Raw genomic sequence first — 15,362 nt, 5'->3', positions numbered from 1 at the left:
GTGGGGATAGCCCCTTTGGAGTGGACGGCATCAGGGCAGATGACCTACAACGAAGAGGACCAAGTCATCTCTTGCTGGTGACCAAATGGTGCCAGCAGTCTCTAAGAAGGGCAAGCTAGACTACAATGCTGAGAAGTATGACCCTAAATCGTTCCCCTCCCTAGCTACTCCATGGGAGGAATGTAGGACTATGGAAAAGAGAGGGCCGTATTTGCCAAGGTATTTAGTTTGCAGCAGAACAGATGGGGACTCCTTTCTGGCTACTAAGCTTATATTTTTTGTTGAAAACCTGGAGGACAGGTTTGGGGAAGTGGCTGTGTTGTCCAAAATGAGAAATGGGTTAGTTTTGACTCAGACAGCATCCCCAGGCAGTGCTTGCTTGTGACAAGCTGGGTGATATTCCTGTTTGTCACCCCTCATAAGAGCCTCTATATGGTCCAGGGGATTATTTTCCATTGCAACCTTCTCTGGCAGTCCAACGATGAGCTATGCACCAGTTTAGAATGGCAGAGTGTTCACTTCATCCGGTGCTTCTGTAGGGGACCGAAAGATAATAAAACTGCCACCAGTGCCTTCATCTTTGCCTTTGAGGGTGGTACATTACTGAAAAGTTCTTGTGATGTAAAACTGTATGTCCCTACCCTAAGTGCTGGAAATTTGGGTACATGTCTTCTCAATGCAATTCCAATGCATCAGGTAGAGACTGTGGATGTTCGCTGCATCCAGATACTTCATGTTCACCTCATCCCACCTGTGCCAGCTGTGGAGAGCACCAGTACCCCTGCTCACTAGACTGCACGGTTCTCCAACGGGAGAGGCTGACTTACCAAGAGGCTAAATGGAAATAGGAATCGTTGACCCCATGTGCTTGACATCTTCGTATGCTGCAGCTACACCAATGTCACCCTCACTGGTGATGGTAGCCACCATATCTCACCCTTGTACAGTGGACCCTCAGGGCCGCCCGAATGCATCCGCCCCCTTGGTGGTAGGGGACACCTCTTTTTCCGTTGCTTCCATAATGCCTATTTTGAGAGCAATGACCCCCCTCCCCCCTCAAATGCCGGGGACATCAGTACCCTTCCCCCAGCCAGGGAAGCAACAGCCTTCACTGGTTCCTCTTGCATGGAAGGGGCCTGTTGGGACTCTACCTTCCAAGCCCTCCCCCCCCCCCCCCCCTCTCTGTGCAAAAGAGGGCACTAGCCAGTGGTTGAAGGAATCACAAGCTGCTGGTCGAAGGGCTTCATGGCCTTCCCCAGTGCCTGAAGCTACTTTGGAGAAGTCCTCTCAGCAAGCCCCTAAAGAGAAGCTTGAGGGCAAGCAGAAGAAGTAGTAGTCTGCTAAGAAACAGTGGCCCCAACACTACTACTCCCTACCAGGTCTGCATCTAATGACAAGGTGGATATTTTAGTGTTCTCCAAGGACGTAGATCTCGCCGATGCTTCATCTGCAGTGAAAATGGATACAAATACTCAACCGGTGGCAGCTGGTGAACCTGAGGTATAAACTGTCTCCTTGGTTACTTCATTCTTCCCAGACTTCCGAAAGCATCATCCTCCAGTGGAACTGTGGCAGTTTATTCCCCCACCTGTCCGAGTTACAGTAACTTTTCAGTGTTACACCTGCTTTCTGCGTTGCCCTTCAGGAAACTTGGTTTCTGGCAATGCGGACGCTTGGCCTTCGTGGCTATTGGGGGCGTTACAAAAATCATACTGAATGTAACAGGATGTTAGGTGGGTCTGTATCTATGTGCTTACCTCTGTATATAGCACATCCGTGGCCCTGCAAACACGTTCAGAAGCTGTGGCTGTCATGGTGAACACAATGCAGGTAATTGCCATCTGCAATGTCTACCTTCCTCCAGATGGTGAAGTACCACACCCTGTATTGGCTGCGCTAATTTCCCAACTCCCCCCACCTTTCCTACTTCTGCGTGATCCTAATGCCCGTAACCCTTTGTGGAGGTTGGCTGTGGTAAAGATGTCGAGGATCTGATAATTCAACTTGATCTTTGCCTCCAAAGTACAGGTGCCAACACTGATTTCAGTGTGGCATATGGCTCATACATGGCCATTGATCTCTCATTTTGCAATCCCGGCCTTCTACCATATATCCACTGGAGAGCTCACGATGACTTGTCGTAGTGACCACTTTCTGCTCCCTCTGTTCTTCCCCCTGCGTTACTCACCTGGACGTTCCAGATGGACTCTTACCGAGGCTGACTGGGATGGCTTCACCTCCGCTGTTACCATTGAATCTCCATTGCGTGGCAACATCAAAGAGGTGATCAGATCATCACTACTACCATTGTTGCAACAACTGAATGGTTAATCACTTGTTCTTTACTATGGGAGCATGGTGTATTGTTCAACATTGCCCTCAACTTTGTGGGTGCTGGACCCTGAACACAACTGCAGAGTTTGACTCTCAACGGGCACTTTCGGAACGAGCCCAGTGAACAGCCTCCTTGTGGAAGCTGTGGTTCCTCCATTGTGGATCAGGCGGCAACTGCTTGCGAATCATACTGCCCACATTCGTAGTTTACCTCACCTTTCAAATTATCATCTCCTTTCCCCTAACACAGTTATTCATCTCCCACAGTGGTGGCGCAGATTGAGAATTCCGATTGCAGTCCTTGTCCAGCCCTTCTCTCTGAAATTGAGTCTTTCCCTCAGCCAGCTTTCCTCTGGGTCCACTCACTTACACCTTCTTGGTTGGTGTCGTGGCTACAGCTTCGTCTGGACGTATGTGTGCCCCCAAAGACTCGGTTCACCCTAATGCCCTCTGCCGCAAATTTTTCTCCATTCTTAGCAAGTTCCAGGGCTCGGAAATAGTCTACACTGATGGCTGATGGTCGCATTGGCTTAGTTTATACTCAGCACTCCTTTCCAAATAGCTGCAGTGCTCTCACAGCAGAGTTGATAGCCATCTGTCATGCTTTTGAGCATATACCCTCCTGCACAGGTGAATCCTTCCTCATCTGTAGTGACTCCTTAAGCAACCTACAAGCACTCGACCAGTGCTTACCTCACCATCCATTGGTGATGACTATCCAGGAGTCTGTTTCTGCCTTCGAAAAATGTGGACATTCAGTGGCCTTCATTTGGACCCCAGGACATATCAGAATCCCGGAAAATAAAGCCGCTGACAAGCTGGCCATACAGGCTACCGGTAAACCAACTCTGGAGATTGGCATGCTGGAGACTGATCTCTGATCGTTCTTACACCATAAAGTTTTTGGATCTGGGATACTGAATGGCACACCCTCAGTACACCAAATAAACTACATATTATCAAGAAGACATTGAATGTTTGGAGGTCTTCCATGTGACTCTGTTGTCCTTTGCTGGCTCTGCATTGCCTGTACTTGGCTGATTCATGGTCACCACCTTTGTTGTGAGAACCCACCTTAGTGTCGCTGAGGTTCCCACTTGACAGTTGCCCACATCTTGTTGGACTGCCCGATTTTAGCCTCCCTGAGGTGGACTTTTAACCTTTCCGCCACACTGGTACGGTGTTAGGAGACTATGCCTCAATGGCGGCTCTAGTTTTATGTTTTATTTGTGAAGGAGTTTTTTATCACACAAGCTAAGAGTGGGCATCTGGCCATCTCTCCCAGGCCTTCACCCTCCCGCCCTTTTAACTCTTCCTCACTGTTTCTTTGCTGTTTGTTCACCTTGGTGTTAGTTTTTTCCCTGTCAGTGTTTCTCTAGCCTTGTCTTTTAGGCTGGATGTTTTAGTGTGTTGCTGAGTGGCCAGCTCATCCTTTTTTTACTCTTGCAGTCAGCTAGCCCAGGCCAGCTGCTGTATTATTTTAATATCTTCTACCGCTTTTTCTCCATTTTGTGCACGTTTTCCCCTTTTGTCTTGGTTCTTTTGTCTTGGTTCTTTTGTCTTGGTTCTTTTGTCTTGGTTCTTTTGTCTTGGTTCTTTTGTTCTCTCTTTCAGTGTGGTTCCCAGTTAGTTTTCCTCTTTTAACTGTCCAAGACTCTTTTGGGAAATTGTTTATCCCGCGACATGTTTGAATGTGGATAAAAGGACTGATGACCCGTAGTTTGGTCCCTTTACTCTCCAAACAAACCAACTAGCGAACGTACTAACCATTACTGTCTTTTGGCACATCTCCTTCATATAATACCTTTTTATTATGTTCTCTGTATTTTCACAATCAATTGCGAGTCACTTTTGATGTTCTACCAGCTTCATTGTTCTATTATTTAGTTTCAGTTTTCTTGTAGGACTCCTTATATGTGCTGAGAAATAATGAACCACTGTTCAGCCTGCATCCTTTCATTATTTCCCTGCAGCTAAGATGTGTTTCATTTTTTCTCAGTTGCTTCTGTACTCGTCTGTAGTTTATGATAATGTGGTACACAGATACAGTGTATGTCATAATTTTTTTCTTTTTTAACAGTTCCTTTTATGACACCTATGTGTTTTGACAGAAATCATTTGTATTTTTTTGATGTTTTGCTCATTCTCTCCTTCAGCATACTATCTTTTCCTTCCCATCTGCATATTTAGCTACTTGGTGGATACAAGTAAATATATTTACATGTTTCAATGTTTTGTTCTCATAAAAAAGACATGATTATTCTTTCTCTTTCTTCTCAATCACTTCATTTCTTCCAAAGTCTGTTCTTTCTTAATATTTATTTTTTTCCACATTATATCACTTTATTTTTCCCAAATCTCTTCCTTCACCGTCAACCACTATGAATCAACAATAACTTCTTCTTCTAAATATGGCAGGATGACTGTGTCCGTGCTTTACAACTCTTTTTTTTTTTAAATTTCAAATTCTAACAGCTTGTGACATTTCATGGATTTCCCATAACTCTTCAACAGCATCTTCTATTTTAAAAAAAAATAACTGGTAAACTTGGAACTTACATTCTTATCTTAAACACTTCAATATTTACACTGTTTGCTACTACACAAAGCTGAAATTCCAAATATCACAGGTTTTTGTTAACTTTAATAATTTGAATAACTTTCACATTATTCTTTGTTATAGTTTATTCTTCTAATAAGTTACTCTATTCAGAATTTTATTTCTCCTATTCCTATGGCGTAAACTGATCGCATGCTAGCAGCTGCTTATTACTCTACAGATTTTGTTCCAGAAACTAGTGGAAGTTTCCTGTATTCTCTTTTGGTGGTTGATTCCTGCCCACTCTCATCTTCCAGTCTTCATATTCTTCTTTGCTCTTACCACACCCTTTTTCTCCTCTGTCCATGTTCTGCACTTCACTGCATTTAGAAGGAAATCTGTCAAACTTGTGATTCCTTGCCCCCTTATTATTGCCTGTTTTTCTGTAGTAGTGCAGGCTACTTTCGCGATTCCTTTCTGCTTTGCAGTGGAATCTATCTTGCTGTCCTCTGCTGAAGACGTTTAATGTGGCCGGCTGTCTCTTCAGGTGTCTTTCCTGCATCACTGTTACAATTTCTTTTTCCATCATTTCTATGTCCTTGCCTGTTAGCTGCATATTTTGTGTTCAGTTGGTGTGCGTACTATACATTCTTGTTCCACTGCTACCCTTATCTGGCCTGTTTGATGGCTGTGTACTTTGTAGGGGAGTTCCTGCACTACCCAACACACTGTGTTTCATTTATCATCTTGCACATCTAGGAAATAAAGTGCTTTCCAACAATGCTTTCTCTTTTAGATGGAACTTGGTAAATTTGCTGCTGTGTATGAATTATGCTTAAAGGTCATTTTTAGTATTTGTTGCTGGATGTCCACCAACTGAATTTCCTTCCTGGTGTAATATTATGTACTGCTTGTTCTACAGTTTGTCTTTGTGTGTTTTATCTAGTCTACTACTTGACTAATGATGTCGACTTCCTGTTATACGTGTGCTACATCTAATGTGACCATTTTTGCTTCTCCATATGTACCTACACCTGCCCTTCTAAATTTTCTAGCCATTTAGATATTGTTTTGTACTGTTTTTCTATTATTTCGTGTGTCCTGTTTCTTGTTTCCGTAACTGTGACTTTCTTTCATAATTAGTTTTCTATTTTTTTTTTTTTTTTTTCGTGTGCCAATTTTATTTCTATATCTAGTCTTATTTTCCACATTTTGAACATGTCCTTAGAACTCAGTCGTCGTTTTTTTGACTGTCATTTATTTCTTGAATTTCCAGTTTCACCTCCATTTTAGTTCTTCAATTTTTCCCTCTCACCTTTTGTTTGACTTTCATTTCTTTCATGCTACATTCTAGACTGCTGTTTCACAATTTTTTGTTTTATTTGCTTGCTTTTTGTGTGACAGTTTCATTTCTTCTATTGATAATTTAATTGCTGATATCATTTTACTAAATCAAAGTTATTACCCAACTCTGTCTTTGCCAGTTCTGCATACTTGCCTTCACTGCTGTCATGACTCCCCCTACACCTTCTTCCGTTACCATTTGGGTTGTGTCCATATTTCCCATGCCTTTATCCAGCTTACTGTCTGATAATGGAAATTTCGTATTACTTACGTTGTTCTTTTGAAACTCCTCCCAGTCTGACATGTTATCACGTTCACTTTCATTTACCAGTATAAATGGCTTGACTTTACTATTCTAGCCTCACAAATACTTGTCCAAAATATTACTCAGTACACACAGCTATAAGCTTTACTAGACCAAGTATTATTATCGCTGTTATCACCCGCTACAGATATTCTAATTACTTGCTAACAGTACTTGAGATACATTTGTCGTGTTCTGCTACTAGTAGCTGCTACTTGCTGTGATGTTGCATGTGCTTATTCAATGTGTTACTTGTGAGAGTCAGCTTCTTCTTATCTCTTATATTCTTTGTTCCACCCTTGCTACAGCTAGACCTTTTTAGTTCCATTTTTCATGTGTATTAATTCATCTAGAATCTTTATTTTTCTTGTAGCAGCTGCAACCAAAAACTGAAATATTTGTGACTTGTCCAAGGGAGTTCACTGTACCTGTACTTTCAAAAGGGATGCATCCAAAGATTAGGCATTTCGGTTCTGTCGCAGGAAGTCACATACAGTGCTCCACAACAGCTTTAGATTGATGCTGGTTATTGAATACTGGGCTCTTTAATTTGCTATCATATTATTTTGGCATCACACTCTTGGTTTTGGTAACATTGGTGGGTAGTTTCACTTCCAACGTATAAGTATCTGCTTGATAATAAAGTTCCAAACTGTGTGTCTGAGAGAGATGCCCTATCAAACTCCTACTCTCACTACTCCACACAAACAGTTCAGTAACCCATAAAAATAATGAGAAAGATCTCATGAAATCAGAACAGTTTGTACTGGACACTGTATTTCACTAAATAAAAATATGTACCAGATAAGTTTGATCATTCTTACAGCATTACCAAAAGAGGTGGTACATGACACAGGACTCTCATTTAAGAGGATGGAAGTTGGAGTCTGCATCCGACTATCCACATATAAATTTTTTCCACAAGTTTCGTAAGTCACTTACAGCAAATGGTGGGATGGTGTCTTTGAAAAGGCCTTGGCCAGTTTCTTTCTCAAGTTTCTCCTGTTCAGCCTTGTGCTGTGTCTAGTGACCTCACAATCCTTTCTTACACCATTGTAATTAACATTCCTTCAATATTTCAGAAATTTCTTTTTATATTTAATCCCATAGTGGGCAAGAGCTTATTTTATCACAATTACATTTTTCTAAATATTTTACACTCTCAAATATTCTCCTTGGATGCTAGGTAAATTGCTTCTAGTTTGTTACTCCACACAGATAGTACCAATTTTCACTGTATGGCGGTTTTGAGGTCTGTTTGTAGCACTTAAACTGCAACAAGTTGTAATATTTTCGAGTCTTAGTCAAACTGAAAAATAAAAAAAATCTTATTTTGCTTTCAGATTTCAGCAATATTATAGCAAAAGCTGACATAAAGACATTGGCTGAAGCAGATGATCAAGAAGTTGTGAGGGAAGTTCAGGAATTTTATGCTGACTATCTGGCAGTTAGTCCGCATCTATTTTCTCTTGGCATAACGGCATGTTCTCAAGGTTTGTGCACTTCATTACAAATTTTGAGCAAAAAAAGTGTGGACCATTGTAAGATTACACATGTAGAGTATGCTCTAGAGATGTAAATGGTCAGTGAATGTTAATTACACTTTTAAATTTGTGTATTATTCATCCCATGTAGGCTTTCACGGCCGGCGTCTTCATCAGTAAACACTTCCGGGCTAAGTTGCCGTGGTCGATCTGTAGAACTTCTTCTCCCTGACGTTTCGTTCTCAACTACGGAGAACATCTTCCGAGGTGAGTCGATGACTGGCTGCTAGGAGCTGGGGCCGCCGCTTATATGGAGATCGTAGAGGGCGCCACCACACGTTACGTGGCGTCGATGTGTAGCTATCTCTGGCTATCGTCTGTTCTCTCGATTTTGCAATCACTCCATCCAAGGTTCCTATGGAGGACATTATTGCTAATGTAGAGGCAGGAATTCGTCAGTTACCATCATATTCTGCTGATGAAATTAGGATGGAAACCTCCAGGATATTACGTAAAGCTAAGCCTTCCAGCAGCAATCTGTCTCAAGGGGAAAGGAAGGCATTGCGGAAGATCAATGCAGACAAGAATGTTATTATAGTTGCCGCTGACAAGGGAAATGTTACTGTTTTAATGAATACTGAGGATTATCACAAGAAGATTAGTGATCTCCTGGAACCCAGCACATACAAGAAGCTGAAAAAGGATCCCACAACGAATGTGCTGAATGCCACCAATCGTCTGATAAAACAGTCTTCCATTCGTACAGAAGTTAAAAAGCATCTTTGTAAAACGGAGGCTTATCCTCTGAGATTATATGGATTACCAAAGATACATAAGCCTGATGTTCCTTTGAGACCGATAGTCAGCACAATTGGAGCTCCTACCCAAGAACTAGCCAGACACCTTGCCTCTTTGTTACAACCTTACATAGGCAAAACTGAGAGTCATATTAAAAACTCTCTACACTTCATTGAGAAATTGAGGGAAATTACTGTCGGTCCTAATGACATCCTTGTCAGTTTTGATATAGTGTCTTTGTTCACTATGGTTCCAGTTGATGAAGCTCTCTCTCATATGGCCGATATGTTCCCTACTGATACAGTGGCCTTGTTCCAACACTGTCTATCCTCGACCTATTTTCAGTACAGTGGTGAATTTTATGAACAGATTGATGGGGTAGCCGTGGGAAGCCCCCTAAGCCCCGCAATTGCGAATTTATTCATGGAATATTTTGAACATCAAGCACTGCAGTCGGCCAAAAAAAGCCCCTCGAAGTGGTATCGGTATGTGGATGATACCTTTGTAATATGGAATCATGAGGAAGAAGACTTGAATGATTTCCTGGTGCACTTAAATAGCATCAACCCAAAGATCAAATTTACTATGGAGAAAGAGAAGAATGGACAACTTAACTTTTTGGATGTATCAGTTATCAAACGGGTGGATGGGACCTTAGGCCATAAGGTCTACAGGAAAGGTACACATACTGATCGCTACCTCCATAAGAACTCAAACCACCACCCTAGGCAAAAGAGGGGGGGTCATAAAAACACTAGTGGATAGGGCCAATAATATTTGTGAACCAGGCTACTTACAAGAAGAACTAAATCATTTACGAATGGCTTTTGCGAAAAATCGTTATACGAAAAACGAGATTAACCGAGCACTTCACCCAAGTAGAAAAATGCCTAAAAATAGGAGACAGTAACAACCATCAGCTGGAAAAGTATTTCTTCCGTTCATCCATAACATCACGGATCGCATTGGGAAAGTACTAGCCAAGTTTCAGGTGGAGACCTACTAGGAAAATTAGTGAATGCCTAAGATCAACAAAAGATGCTTGTCACCCCCTAGCCACCCCAGGGGTATATAAAATTCCGTGTAGTTGTGGCAGGGTTTACATAGGAACTACAAAAAGAAGCATCAATACACGGTTGACGGAGCACAAAAGAAACTGTCGCTTGGGACATATCGACAAATCGGCAGTAGCGGAACATGTTTTTACGGATGGAGATCACGAAATAAAATTTGGTGAGACAGGCGTGCTAGCAAGGATGTTGCATTATTATACACGTATGTATAGAGCACAAAAGAAACTGTCGCTTGAGACATATCGACAAATCGGCAGTAGCGAAACATGTTTTTACGGATGGAGATCACGAAATAAAATTTGGTGAGATAGGCGTGCTAGCGAGGATGTCGCATTATTATACACGTATGTATAGAGAGGCAATTGAAATCCACATACATCAATACAGTTTTAATCGTAAAGGAGGAGGATTAAAATTGGACAAGATATGGCGGTCGACGTTGCATCAATCACGTGACAATCGATTGCCTTCAATCGAGAGAACAGACGATAGCCAGAGATAGCTACACATCGACACCACGTGACGTGCGGTGGCGCCCTCTACGATCTCCATATAAGCTGCGGCCCCAGCTCCTAGCAGCCAGTCGTCGACTCACCTTGGAAGATGTTCTCCATAGTTCAGAACGAAACGTCAGGGAGAAGAAGTTCTGTTGATCGACCACGGCAACTTAGCCCGGAAGTGTTTACTGTTGTGTATTAGTGTACAGAATACAAGTAATGCAGATTTTGCAAGCACTTAAACTTTTCAATTAATTAATTAGTTGTATTTTTTATTATCTGCATTTGTGATAACTGATTATGATGTGGAACATAATAATTGAATTTATACTGTAATTTGTACTGCAAGAGTAGTTACCAAATAAAATTGACTTAAATTTTTAAAAAATGTCATATTTTATGGCACATTTAATTCACTTGCGAAATGAGCAAACATCTTCAAATATGTTTATGGCTGTATGATTTGCTCTTTTCGTTGTTGAAATTATCTATAACGAAAATATGTTTTATTCTTAGTACTTTATTTATGAATGCTAATGTTTTAAAATCAAATGATTGTTAATTCCAAACTTAATGTTGGAGTTAATTTATTACGAGGTGTTTGGTAATTGGGTAATTCCATGTTACAAATATCATTCACTCAGTTTCCGTCAAGATACTGGAAAATGACCTGTGGGTGAAATTGTACAATAGTACAACTAATAAAGCAAAATGACAGTGGCAGGCAGAATCCAACGATGTAAACTTCTTTGTTTTATTTCAAAATCCGTCACAGTTGGGATAAGTTATTTTCTTATTGTCTGGTATTATGAACATTATCATTCGTTTTTCCTTTCTTAAAGTAGTGCCACCATTGATGCACTCCGATATCACCCATCACATTAGGTTCATATGCAACACAAAATTGATGATAAACGTCAGTAGTTTTGCCTTTTTTGCCACTGGCAAGCTTGTTACAGAACAAATGACACATTTCTGGGATTTTCAGTTGCTTTGCCCAATTTGCTACGCACACTGAGCTAGTACCTCAGTCAGTGTAATCATTGTTTCATTCCCTCAACTACTTCCCATGCTACATGATAATGTCGATCAATGTCCAGATAACCATTGTAGTTCAAGGGTATGATTTTACATGCCTTTTTTATGAACAGAAACGATTTTTGTAAAAGTCAAACTGGGCTCAGCTGCTTCAATATAGATTAGGGAAGAAAACCATGAATGGGATCTACAGCAACACTTGAGACCTTGAATTACTTCCAGCTACATACTGAGGCTACACAAACTAAAACAAATACACTCTTCAATAATCTTTCGCTCTGCCGTACCTGGCAACATTTTTAAAATCCTTCAAATTTCACAATACTTTATTTTGTAGTAACTAAAAGAGACTGAGTCACCACTTTTAATGTAAAGTGGTGCCTCCGCCTCCCCCTCCGCCTCCCCCTCCGCCTCCCCCTCCGCCTCCCCCTCCGCCTCCCCCTCCGCCTCCCCCTCCGCCTCCCCCTCCCCCTCCCCCTCCGCCTCCCCCTCCGCCTCCCCCTCCGCCTCCCCCTCCCCCTCCGCCACCCCCTCCGCCTCCCCCTCCGCCTCCCCCTCCGCCACCCCCTCCGCCTCCCCCTCCGCCTCCCCCTCCGCCTCCCCCTCCGCCTCCCCCTCCGCCTCCCCCTCCGCCTCCCCCTCCGCCTCCCCCTCCGCCTCCCCCTCCGCCTCCCCCTCCGCCTCCCCCTCCGCCTCCCCCTCCGCCTCCCCCTCCGCCTCCCCCTCCGCCTCCCCCTCCGCCTCCGCCTCCGCCTCCGCCTCCGCCTCCCCCTCCGCCTCCCCCTCCGCCTCCCCCTCCGCCTCCCCCTCCGCCTCCGCCTCCGCCTCCCCCTCCGCCTCCGCCTCCGCCTCCCCCTCCCCCTCCCCCTCAGCCTCCCCCTCCGCCTCCCCCCTCCGCCTCCCCCTCCGCCTCCCCCTCCGCCTCCCCCTCCGCCTCCCCCTCCGCCTCCCCCTCCGCCTCCCCCTCCGCCTCCCCCTCCGCCTCCCCCTCCGCCTCCCCCTCCGCCTCCCCCTCCGCCTCCCCCTCCGCCTCCCCCTCCGCCACCCCCTCCGCCTCCGCCTCCGCCTCCCCCTCTCCGCCTCCCCCTCTCCGCCTCCCCCTCTCCGCCTCCCCCTCTCCGCCTCCCCCTCTCCGCCTCCCCCTCTCCGCCTCCCCCTCTCCGCCTCCCCCTCTCCGCCTCCCCCTCTCCGCCTCCCCCTCTCCGCCTCCCCCTCTCCGCCTCCCCCTCTCCGCCTCCCCCTCTCCGCCTCCCCCTCTCCGCCTCCCCCTCTCCGCCTCCCCCTCTCCGCCTCCCCCTCTCCGCCTCCCCCTCTCCGCCTCCCCCTCTCCGCCTCCCCCTCTCCGCCTCCCCCTCTCCGCCTCCCCCTCTCCGCCTCCCCCTCTCCGCCTCCCCCTCTCCGCCTCCCCCTCTCCGCCTCCCCCTCTCCGCCTCCCCCTCTCCGCCTCCCCCTCTCCGCCTCCCCCTCTCCGCCTCCCCCTCTCCGCCTCCCCCTCTCCGCCTCCCCCTCCGCCTCCCCCTCCGCCTCCCCCTCCGCCTCCCCCTCCGCCTCCGCCTCCCCCTCCGCCTCCCCCTCCGCCTCCCCCTCCGCCTCCCCCTCCCCCTCTCCGCCTCGCCCTCTCCGCCTCCCCCTCTCCGCCTCCCCCTCTCCGCCTCCCCCTCTCCGCCTCCCCCTCTCCGCCTCCCCCTCTCCGCCTCCCCCTCTCCGCCTCCCCCTCTCCGCCACCCCCTCTCCGCCACCCCCTCTCCGCCTCCCACTCTCCGCCTCCCACTCTCCGCCTCCCCCTCTCCGCCTCCCCCTCTCCGCCTCCCCCTCTCCGCCTCCCCCTCTCCGCCTCCCCCTCTCCGCCACCCCCCTCTCCGCCTCCCCCCTCCGCCGCCCACCTCCGCCGCCCACCTCCGCCGCCCCCCTCCGCCGCCCCCCTCCGCCGCCCCCCTCCGCCGCCCCCCTCCGCCGCCCCCCTCCGCCGCCCCCCTCCGCCGCCCCCCTCCGCCGCCCCCCTCCGCCGCCCCCCTCCGCCGCCCCCTCCGCCGCCCCCCTCCGCCGCCCCCTCCGCCGCCCCCCTCCGCCGCCCCCTCCGCCGCCCCCCTCCGCCGCCCCCCTCCGCCGCCCCCCTCCGCCGCCCCCCTCCGCCGCCCCCCTCCGCCGCCCCCCTCCGCCGCCCCCCTCCGCCGCCCCCCTCCGCCGCCCCCCTCCGCCGCCCCCCTCCGCCGCCCCCCTCCGCCGCCCCCCTCCGCCGCCCCCCCTCCGCCGCCCCCCTCCGCCGCCCCCCTCCGCCGCCCCCCTCCGCCGCCCCCCTCCGCCGCCCCCCTCCGCCGCCCCCCTCCGCCGCCCCCCTCCGCCGCCCCCCTCCGCCGCCCCCCTCCGCCGCCCCCCTCCGCCGCCCCCCTCCGCCGCCCCCTCCCCCACTGCATCCCCCTCCCCCTCTGCCTCTCCCTCCCCCTCTGCCTCCCCCTCCCCCCTCCGCCTCTCCCTCCCCCTCCCCCTCCGCCTCTGCCTCTCCCTCCCCCTCCCCCTCCGCCTCTGCCTCTCCCTCCCCCTCTCCCTCCCCCTCCCCCTCTCCCTCCATGTTAGCAGCAGTTGATTTCGAAAGACTTTTCGCATATACACTTGGCAGTTTTTGCCCTGCTGCACTATTTCTTGCATTGCATTTGCATTATTTACACCACCTCACTTTTATAAATCTAACTGAAGTTATATGAATTAATAGACGGAAACATTCCACATGGGAAAAATATATCTAAAAACAAAGATGATGTGACTTACCAAACGAAAGCGCTGGCACGTCAATAAACACACAAACACAAACATACACACAAAATTCAAGCTTTCGCAACAAACTGTTGCCTCATCAGGAAAGAGGGAAGGAGAGGGAAAGACGAAAGGATTTGGGTTTTAAGGGAGAGGGTAAGGAGTCATTCCAATCCCGGGAGCGGAAAGACCTACCTTAGGGGGAAAAAAGGACGGGTATACACTCGCACACACAGACATATCCATCCACACATATACAGACACAAGCAGACATATTTAAATGTATGTGTATGTTTGTGTTTGTGTGTCTATCAACGTGCCCGCGCTTTCGTTTGGTAAGTCACATCATCTTTGTTTTTAGATATATTTTTCCCACGTGGAATGTTTCTCTCTATTAATTCATATCATTAATTTGAACCCAACAATTACGTCTGTTATTGTCACTGTTGCATTTCGAAATCTTTTCTGTCGTCTTATTTTCTCTTTTTGTTTTTGCCAGTAGTTTCACTTTGTATTCACCTTCTCCTTTTTACCGTAATCTACTATACAGTTTTATCCCGCCTGTATATACTCAATAATACGTCACCCACTTCCAAACCATAACAAATTTTTTTTTTCCCGCTTTCAACACTACCGCTGCTATAAAATCCACCGTTTCTAGTCCACAAACAGTTCGTTTCACCTATTAAACAAGCTTTCCGTCTAGTTCTGATAACTTTCACTTTATTTCCATTTCCGTTCTTCCCACATCACTGATAATTTTTAGCCGCTTCCCACAGGTTTTCACGTCATTATTTCTTCACCAGACAATTGTTGGCCTCATTTTCATAATCTGCCACCACAAAACCACTCTTTTTAATACATTTACACGCCGTTTTTTCAAAATTTTCCCGAATCTCTCCATCCTTTAACATGTTTTGGCGGCAGTAGGTCTTCAAATATGTCTGCTTGTGTCTGTATATGTGTGGATGGATATGTCTGTGCGTGCGAGTGTATACCCGTCCTTTTTTCCCCCTAAGGTAAGTCTTTCCGCTCCCGGGATTGGAATGACTCCTTACCCTCTCCCTTAAAACCCACATCCTTTCGTCTTTCCCTCTCCTTCCCTCTTTCCTGATGAGGCAACAGTTTGTTGCGAAAGCTTGAATTTTGTGTGTATGTTTGTGTTTGTGTGTTTATCGACGTGCCAGCGCTTTCGTTTGG

At 47.0% G+C, this 15,362-nt stretch overlaps 1 protein-coding gene across 1 annotated transcript in view; it reads left to right on the top strand.

Annotated features, from left to right (window-relative positions):
* Positions 1–15,362, top strand: part of LOC124804647 (vacuolar protein sorting-associated protein 45) — a 139,505-nt gene that overhangs the window by 15,279 nt on the left and 108,864 nt on the right. The window contains exon 3 of the mRNA XM_047264870.1: positions 7,865–8,014. Within this exon, the coding sequence (XP_047120826.1) occupies positions 7,865–8,014 (150 nt within the window). The remainder of the gene's footprint in view (positions 1–7,864; positions 8,015–15,362) is intronic.

This window comes from Schistocerca piceifrons, chromosome 7 (assembly GCF_021461385.2).
Source record: "Schistocerca piceifrons isolate TAMUIC-IGC-003096 chromosome 7, iqSchPice1.1, whole genome shotgun sequence".
NCBI lineage: Eukaryota > Metazoa > Arthropoda > Insecta > Orthoptera > Acrididae > Schistocerca > Schistocerca piceifrons.
This window is presented reverse-complemented; position numbering and strand designations above follow the sequence as displayed.